Source organism: Centroberyx affinis, unplaced genomic scaffold (assembly GCF_046629955.1).
Source record: "Centroberyx affinis isolate AG114_WGS23_722 - 3 ecotype Tasmania unplaced genomic scaffold, CSIRO-AGI_Caff_v1 ptg004047l_1, whole genome shotgun sequence".
NCBI lineage: Eukaryota > Metazoa > Chordata > Actinopteri > Beryciformes > Berycidae > Centroberyx > Centroberyx affinis.
Window position 1 is genome coordinate 1 of NW_027281843.1, and position 10,000 is coordinate 10,000.

Here is a 10,000-nt window from a genome sequence, read left to right on the forward strand (position 1 = left end):
CACACACACACACACAGATGTGAGTGTGTGTGTGAGTGTTAGACAAACTCGGTTCCTTCGTACTTTTCCTCTGAGGCTGAGAGAAACACACAGCAGGAAGACTCAGATCTGAGATCAGCTGTAGCTGCTCAGCCAGTCCAGGGATCAGACAGCGAGCCAATCAGGAGCAAGCTCCAGATGTCAGTTCTCTGATGCCCCCTACCCATAATCCCCTCTCCAGATGCTGACCTCTGACCTCAGGTTAGCTGTCTCTCTGGCTCAACGAAGAAGCTCCTGTTTGCTTCATCAGTTCTGTTACAACCCCCCCCCCCCCCCCCCCCCACACACACACACACACATAAACACACACACACACCCACACACACACACACACACACACACACACACACACACACACACCTCCTGTTCAATGGTAGGGAAACGATTACATTACTATTGTTTTACAAAGACCATTGAACACTTAAATGAATAAAAGATAAAATGTGCACATTAACTGGTGTGTGGCTGCAGGTGTTGTGTGTCAGGATGTCAACAGGAAGTGAAGATGACCACTTCCTCTGTCTTCACAGACGAGCTCAGTTTCTCCGACGGCTCGCTGGCAGAAAGATCCAAGATGGCCGACGCCGGGCTGCTGCCGCTCCCCGGCGCCTCGTCCCGCCTGGACTGGTCCCGCCTGCTGGAAGGTACGGCTCCTCTTCCTCACCGCCTCTCCGTCAGGAACGGGTTTGTTTCCATAGCGACCGGCTGTATACCTGCCGCTGTCAGCAAACGGTACACAGGAACAAATACGACCAACTGTTGTCACGGTGACCGGTGGCATGTGGGGGTGGAGCTTCCACCGGGCCGTCGCTACATACACTCTGATAAAATACATTATAAAGCAAAACAGAGTTTAATGTGAAGGCTGATCTTCTGATCTGAAGTCTGCTCTTCACAGGAAGTCACATGTGCATCATTTCCTCTTGCTGCCATGGAAACCAACAGTTTCCAAACAGAAGCGTCTCTCCCTGACAGCAGCAACACGTTTTAAACCAGGAGGAGCCTGAGAGTCCGGATGAGGCTTTCTGTAAACTTTGTCTGAGAAAGTAACGGTGAAAGCTTCCGTTTGTTTTCACCGCTTCAGTTTTCTGAACATCTGAACAAACCAAGCACCTACAGGGAGGCTGCTGAGGCTCCTCCCCCTGCTGAGGCTCCTCCCCCTGCCGAGGCTCCTCCCCCTGCCGCCCCCTGCTGGCTGCAGCTGGTAGTGCTGCTGCGATAAGAAGTGAGGCAGCAGGACTGAACATCAGGCTCTTTAGTTTCCGCTCCATTATTCACTCTGAGTTTGCCTCCATGTTAGCCGTTTTCAGTGTGGGGGGGTTGATTTTCCCCGAACCAATCACTGACTGACGTATCTGAACCAATCACTGACCGACGTATCTGAACCAATCACTGACTGACGTATCTGAACCAATCACTGACTGACGTGTCGGCCGCTCTGACGTTATTTTCAGTCACATGATGCTGGGCATATTTACTAACTTTACCAAGAATGTCGGTCGTTTTTGACAAAATGTTGGTTAAGAAGAGATTTCTACAAATATTATTCTGCTGAAACACAGATGAAAAACCGTTGGACGAACGGTTCAAACTTTAGTCCCGCCCACAAAGGCTCTGATTGGCCAGATCGTTTTCCGATCAAGAAATCCCTGCTGATTAGAACACCAGACTCAAATCTGAAGAGTGGAGGGTCGAGATTCAGGAGTCTGGATCCAGACCAGGACTTTACTGCTGCTTCCTGCATCTGGATGTTGGATGTTGCTGTGGTCCTGAAGTCAGCTGAACCCCGCCTCCTCTCCATTGTGATTGGTTGGGCATGGTCATGTGGTCTCTGCCCACAAAGAAGCCAGGCTCAGCGTCTAGCCTGAACCTTATTCAGGTTTTTTTTCATTCTAACCTTGTGTGGTTCCACGTTCTGCTGCAGCTGGTTCCTTTGGTTCCAGAGGTTTCTTCAGATTTCAGTTCCAGCCTACAGTGTTAGACATCAGGGTTCCAGAAGGTTCTTCTCAGAGGGGCAAGGATCTACTTAGAACCATAACGGGTTTACCTATGAAGACAAGTGGAGAGCCGTAGATGTTTCTAGTTAGAACCTTTATTCCCACAGAGTGATGATGACCAGGTCTGTGGAGCTGAATGGTGCTGCTGGTCTTCCAGCTGCTGCAGGTTTCTGAAGGTTTTGGCCTTTACTTCGTCTCTCTCTCTGAGCTGAGCTGAGTTCCTCTGTTTCCACAAGTATTATGACTTCATTTGTAGCAGATAAATAAATAAAAATAAACTTGCCGTGCCGTACGGGCTTCAGCTCAGCAGGTCCAGCAGACCTGGAAACTAAAACCACCTCCTGTCTTCTGTAGTCCTGAATATATTTAATAATATTTGATCCATCTCATGTCCGGGTGCTGTGACCTCTGACCCTTGACCTGTTGGTTGCTTGTAAAGTTGATTCTTACAGGTCAGCACATTTCCTTGTTTCCTTATTTCCTTATTTCCTTATTTCCTTATTTCCTTACATATTCCAAACTCTTTATAGGATTCTGACAGACTGACATCAGTCAGTATCCCAGCCAGTTAGAGTAAAGTATTCCAAGTTAATTTAGCGTTAATGAAATCTTCCACAGTGTTGAGTCTGATCTGACCCGGCGGCTCCTGCTCCTCCGCTCTGCATCAAGGTGATAACTAGAAGAAAGACTGAATGTATTTTTGGAGATGTGAAATGAATCTGTTATCGTTTAGCGAGCAGCAGGGAGGCATTCTGGGAAATGGCTTGACGCCGCCTCTCTGCTGTAATTGCAGCCTTGCTCACACACTCTCTCTCAGACAATTTACATCCTCTCTACCTCATGTAAATGTGTTTTGAGAGTGTGTGTGTGTGTGTGTGTGTGTGTGTGTTGGTGGTACAGAGTGCTGTGGTTCTGGTGGAGGGAGAAGTGTGTTTCTCCCTGTCATTTTCTTTAAATTGCCTCCTGTTCAGGTCCGGTCTGATTATACATGAAGAGTTTTATTCTCATATTTGGACAAAGTGACACCGACTCTTACAAAATGAAAACAAACGATGGACTTTTTTTCTGACGGTTGATGAAACAAAATGTTTACAGACCGGATCCTCTTGATATCGAACGGTAAACACCAGTTATGATGATTTTTTTTTTTCAAAATGGATCCCTTTCTGGAAATTAACTTTCTTCTCGGCTGTAAATCCCAGGACTTTGAACAGGACTGATGAACCTCGCTCACTGTTTCACCAGCCAGCAGCTGTTTAGACTTCAGCTGGTTACCTGCAGACCGCCTGCTGGAGCAGAAGTCACCAGCTACAACAGAAAAGTACATGAAACTTTCCCACTCAGGCCCATTCATTCACTGGCATTGCCAACAAATTGTAATATTATATATATTGTCCTATGTCTCAAAGAGCAAACTGCAGCGAGATTTGGATGGACTGACCAGACTGTCAGTTCATTAGAAAACACATCATGAAAACCCTGAACTGTGTTTAAAACCCGTCTTTTCTTCAGAGTCAGATGTGAGGAAGACTCGGTCTGCCTCTCCGTCTTTATTGTTCATCCAGAGCCAGATGCCAGGTGGAGCAGCCGGCCTTTGGCTGAGAGCTTAACCCCAATTTCCCCACTAAGCCGCTGGCTTTCTAAACGGATATGTGATCCGTTGGGGAAATCTTTCCTGGCTATTCTAACTTATCAAATCCTCTCCGTCTTTCTCTTCCCCTCCTGTGCTCTGTATCTGGAAGGAAACCAGTTTGCTGTGTGATGCTGCAGCAGAACTACTTTACTTCTGATTTGTTTTAACGGTCAAAGAAAGTGACTAGGTGTAGAAAACCCATCTGAAACCCATAAAGGCTATTTAATAACTCCCAGTCCTCTTCTGTACCTACAAAGCTTTGGATGCAACAGGAGATAAACTTTGAAGTCATTTTTGTCAATTTCACAGTTCATATGAGGCTCTTCCAGTTGGTTCTTCTGCAGAACCTCCACACCTGCATGATGACCTCAGTTACCCTGCTGCTGCTCTGAAGACTCAGAGACTTACAGCAGTCTAACAGTGAAGAAATAAAAGCATGAATGACTTTCTCCAGTTTATTAAAAGATAAAGTTAAGCCAATCTAGTCTCTAAGCTGCTGCTGTCCCACTTTTAAAGGCAAAATTAAACATGAATGCTGTTTGTTCTGACTGGGAGCCGGATCTGAAGTTTGGGTCTAATCAGAGATGCATGGCTTCATCAAACAGGATCACTAAAACATTTCAAGTTTTATTCCAAATCGCGTATCCGATATGGGTGAAAAGTCATTATCTAAACTTCATCATTCAGTATCTTTAAAACCTAGAGGATCTATTCTATAAAAGTCTGATCATTTTGTCAAACAAGGGTTTAGAAATACTCTATTGTTCCCCCAAGTCTCTTCCCTCCATCATTTGTCTTCAATGTGCATTAAGTCATGTTGACTTAGAGCGACCTCAGTCAGTGACAGGAGGAACTGCAACAGCTTTTATAGAGATCTTGTCTTTTAGAGACAAAGAGACATTGCTTTGCGGCACAAGGGGATGTTGCTTTAGGGCTCAAAGGGACATTGCTTTATGGCACGAAGGGAGATTGCTTTATGGCACAAAGGGAGATTGCTTTACGGCACAAAGGGAATTGCTTTACGGCACAAAGGGAGATTGCTTTACGGCACAAAGGGAGATTGCTTTACGGCACAAAGGGGTATTGCTTTACGGCACAAAGGGGGATTGCTTTACGGCACAAAGGGGGATTGCTTTACTGCACAAAGGGAGATTGCTTTACAGCACAAAGGGGGATTGCTTTACGGCACAAAGGGACATTGCTTTACGGCACAAAGGGAGATTGCTTTACAGCACAAAGGGACATTGCTTTACAGCAGGGCTTCTCAAACTCCGGACCGAGGTCCAGATCCGGACCAGACCTTGTGTCACATTAGTGTCCGACACGTTGTGTGATTGAACGTGCATTTATTTGTGTGCGGAGGCTGCGAGCGCATGTGACACTTTCACAGAGCCGCTTGTGTGTGTGTTTGTGTGTGTTTGTGTGTGTTTGTGTGTGTTTGTGTGTGTTTGTGTGTGTTTGTGTGTGCTGTGCGCCCCTCAGCTCAAAACGACACTATTTCCTATGGACGGGCACAGATTCCACGCTCACCGCCGGCTGTGTGGTGGATCGTGGATTTTTCCGCAGTGTTTGGTCGCGCAAAGAGTTGAAAAAAATTCAACTTGAGCGGATAAAATCTGCGCGTCATGCCTCACAACTCAGCGTTACTTTGGTTGCCTGGCAACAAACAACACATTCCCGCGCCACTTCGTTTCTGCCACTTTTTTCAAAGCGAGGCGGGTCGCCGATTGCGTTACTGCAGCATGTTCCCCACCTTCAGAAGGCCGGTCATGTGTCACCGTGTTTGGTTCCAATCTGGATTTTCTATGATGAACATTGTTAAAAATTCCTACAGCAGCAGTTTGGGTCAGTGCCCGAGTCCCCAGGTTCAAAGCGTTGGTTACAGGCAGACAGCCATTTCTCCACTGATTCAAGCCACCATACTGCAGTATTGAATGTGTGAACTTAAAGTTATGTTTAAGTTATGTTATGGACATTGATTTATGTCGGTGCATTGTACTGGCATTGTTCTGGACCCTTTAACTTGTGTAAAATTCATAAGTGGACCTTCAATAAAAAGGTTTGAGTACCTCTGCTTTACAGCATAAAGGGATATTGCTTTACGGCACAAAGGGACATTGCTTTACGGCAGAGGTTCTTAGTTATGTGCCATTGAGGCCGAAGAGTCTGCAGGTTTTCCTTCCGACCAATCACAATAGCAGCTCATTTCACTACTTCCTCCCTGAAGGTGCTAATCAAATAAATCAACTGGTACAGTGATCGATTGGAATGAAAACCTGCAGCCTTCTGGGTCGTGATGTCACATGGGTGAAGATCACTGCTTTCCAACAGGAAACAGGAAGTTATTCCAGCGCAAACTGAACCTTTTTGTTGTGACAGGAAGCAGCAGGGTTCATGGGAAATTTGGTCTTACTTTTGAGAAAAACCAGCCTCCTTTACATGTATCTGGATTGTCTCATGCGTCTCATACCTGGACTGTGTCCACACTGTGTCCACACTGTGTCCAGACTGTGTCCAGATGTGGACTGTGTCCACACTGTGTCCACACTGTGTCCAGATGTGGACTGTGTCCAGACTGTGTCCAGGTGTGGACTGTGTCCAGACTGTGTCCAGATGTGGACTGTGTCCACACTGTGTCCACACTGTGTCCAGACTGTGTCCAGACGGTGTCCAGATGTGGACTGTGTCCAGACTGTGTCCAGGTGTGGACTGTGTCCAGACTGTGGACTGTGTCCAGACTGTGTCCAGACTGTGTCCAGATGTGGACTGTGTCCAGACTGTGTCCAGACTGTGTCCAGGTGTGGACTGTGTCCAGACTGTGTCCAGATGTGGACTGTGTCCAGACTGTGTCCAGACTGTGTCCAGATGTCTTGTAGCTGGATTACATTCACACCCGGCTGTCCATGCAAACACTTTGGGATCGGATCTCTCTTTCCCTCACCAGACTGTCTTCCTCCTGTAATATTTACATCTTTAAATTGACGGTAAACGCCTCATCGCTCTTTTTCTCCGTCCATGTTCCTGTCGGAGCCTCCTGCTTCCTGTTTGTTTTGCTTCTGCTTCCTGGTTGGATTTGTGTGTGAAACTTTATTTGTGGTAACGCAGCCCCTGTATGTGGATTGAAGACGCATTGCATTTACACTGATGTGGTAATGTGGTCACATGTGTCTCTGACCTGCGGAGGTTTGGATGATCGGATCTTCAGTGGGTCTTGAGGATGTTTACACCTGGATTTGATGCTTTTTAGCCGATCTGATCACAATCTGATCACCAAGGACTTATGTTCATGCCAACAATAACAATACCACTGATACTTTAAAATGCTACATCAAATGCTTTAACACTTATTCATTACCTTCCGTCCATCTGTCTGTCTATGTATCTACTTACCCATGTGTCTATTTCTACCCAATTTCTGCTCTAATTTTATTTATAAGTCCTCTAAACCAAGAGCATTTTAACAGGAATACCAAGTGAGCACAGTGTGAGTGGAAGTGAATGGAATTTAAAGAAAGGAATATAAGTGAATGGAGGTGAGTGGAAGTGAATGGAAGTGAGTTGAAGTGAATGGAGGTGAATGGAAGTGAGTTGAAGTGAATGGAGGTGAATGGAGGTGAATGGAAGTGAATGGAAGTGAGCTGAAGTGAATGGAGGTGAATGGAGGTGAATGGAAGTGAGTTGAGGTGAATGGAGGTGAATGGAAGTGAGTTGAAGTGAATGGAGGTGAATGGAAGTGAGCTGAAGTGAATGGAGGTGAATGGAGGTGAATGGAAGTGAATGGAAGTGAGCTGAAGTGAATGGAGGTGAGTTGAAGTGAATGCAGGTGAATAGAGGTGAATGGAGGTGGATGGGGGTGAATGGAAGTGAATGGAGGTGAATGGAGGTGGATGGCCAAGCTGTGCTCCCTCCTCAGGTCTGGACCTGGACAGTCGATTGGAAACTAACTGCAAAGCTGTTCTCAGTCTTTTCTCAAAAATGCTGTTTTCCTTCTAAAAATAATCATCTTACCTTTAACTCTACCAGGAATTATGCAAATAACCAAAACGAACCTGCTGCTCCTAAACATGATTTGCCATTTTCAGCACATCCATGTGTTTAGTTTGGGACAAAACACATTTGTGTTGCTTTCCAACACAATATGTTTAATTCGAATGGGAGATTTTCACCATTTCAAGAATGTGACAGCCTGACAAAATGATTGCTGGTATGAAAAGTGAACCTGCTATGGATTATAATTACAGTTATCAGCAAAACATCATTTGTATGAAATACACATTCCTTTGAAAAAGAACAGATAGGATCTGTTGCATTTTTGAAACAGAGCAATGAGCATCAGATAACATTATTTCCAAAATGGATCTATAGAATTTTGGAATGAAACATTTAATATGATAATAAAACACCTATGTTTTGTCAACATTGATAGTAGTAAACTAACACAGATGTGTTTGATCACACTGTTGCTGCAGCGGTCCTCTGTGTTTTGGACTGACTGAACATATTAAAGGCCAAGCGGTTAGTTTACGGCTCTTTTGAATTTTAAAACTGAAATATTTCAGCTTTCTAAATGTCCCTCCATAACCTTTCCTCGCCCCACTTTCTACAAACCAGTGTTAGATTTTCAAATTCATAATAAATATTTATAATTATATTTCCCCCCCAGCTGGCGGCTTGTTGGCTTCTTAGATCGCAAAGTCCAGCGGCATTCTGGTGTTAAGGATCAATATATTATCAGCTGTAAAAATATTAACAAGTCATTTTATTCCCTGTTTGGAGAAGATAACCCGACACACTCAGTGTTACAGTGTTGACTTGTGTTGTAACTTCTGTTCTGCTCATCCAACCTGCCAAGTTATTTTATTTTGGAGTCCTAAAATCTTATTTTAGATAAAAGGACAGTCACTTAGGTTTCTCCTGCTCCACATCACAAGCAGACCATAATATGTGTGTGTGTGTGCTGATCTGATCAATACACCTGATCAAGCTGCTGAGAGCTCTCGCTTTCCAAACACGTTCTGACCTCAAACTGTTCTGGAAGGTTTGAATCCTCCATGTGGGAAACAGTAAGTACTGTGGAGCCTGTGAGCAAGGCAGTCAGTCCACAGCAGGACGTCCACTTCCCAAGGTTAAAATGTCTGTGTGTGTGTGTGTGTGTGTGTGTGTGTGTGTGTGTGTGTGTGTGTGTGTGTGTGTGTGTGTGTGTGTGTGTGTGTGTGTGTGTGTGTGTGTGTGTGTGTGTGTGTGTGTGTGTGTGTGTGTGTGTGTGTGTGTGTGTGTGTGTCCAGCTGACCAGGTGTCTCTGTGCTCCATGTCTGAAGCGGATCAGGTCCAACAGGCTCTGGAGTTTTCCAAGCAGCTCATGGTGACAGAGAGCGCCACCCTGCAGGCCGGGTAGGAGAACACAGAACACACAGAACACACAGAACACACAGAACACAGAAAACACAGAACACACAGAAAACAGAACCCACAGAACAGAGAACACAGAACACACAGAACACAGAGAGCACAAAGAACACAGAACACACAGAACACAGAGAGCACAAAGAACACAGAACACAGAGAACACAGAGAACACAGAAAACACAGAACACACAGAACACAGAACACAGGACACAGAGAACACAGAACACAGAGAGCACAGAGAACACACAGAACACACACACAGAACACACTGAACACACAGAACACAGAACACACAACACAGAGAACACACCGAACACACAGAACACAGAACACACAGAAAACACAGAACACAGAGAACACAGAACACACAGAATACACAGAACACACAGAAAACACAGAACACACAGAACACAGAACACACAGAACACAGAACACACAGAACACAGAACACACAGAAAACAGAAAACACAGAACACAGAGAAAACACAGAACACACAGAACACAGAACACACAGAAAACAGAAAACACAGAACACAGAAAACACAGAACACAGAGAAAACACAGAACACACAGAATCCACAGAACAGAGAACACAGAACACACAGAACACAGAACACAGAGAATACACAGAACACACAGAACACAGAACACACAGAACACAGAACACACAGAACACAGAACACACAGAACACAGAACACACAGAAAACAGAAAACACAGAACACAGAGAAAACACAGAACACACAGAACACAGAACACACAGAAAACAGAAAACACAGAACACAGAAAACACAGAACACAGAGAAAACACAGAACACACAGAATCCACAGAACAGAGAACACAGAACACACAGAACACAGAACACAGAGAATACACAGAACACACAGAACACAGAACACACAGAACACAGAACACACAGAACACA

The 10,000-nt window shown here is 45.0% G+C and overlaps 1 protein-coding gene across 1 annotated transcript in view; it reads left to right on the forward strand.

Moving 5' to 3' along the window:
- The first annotated feature begins 575 nt into the window (after nucleotides 1-575).
- Nucleotides 576-10,000, forward strand: part of LOC139663555 (signal-induced proliferation-associated 1-like protein 2) — an 11,597-nt gene continuing 2,172 nt past the window's right edge. The window contains exons 1-2 of the mRNA XM_071542260.1: nucleotides 576-683; nucleotides 8,955-9,060. Coding sequence (XP_071398361.1) covers nucleotides 614-683; nucleotides 8,955-9,060 — 176 coding nt within the window. The 5' untranslated portion in view covers nucleotides 576-613. The remainder of the gene's footprint in view (nucleotides 684-8,954; nucleotides 9,061-10,000) is intronic.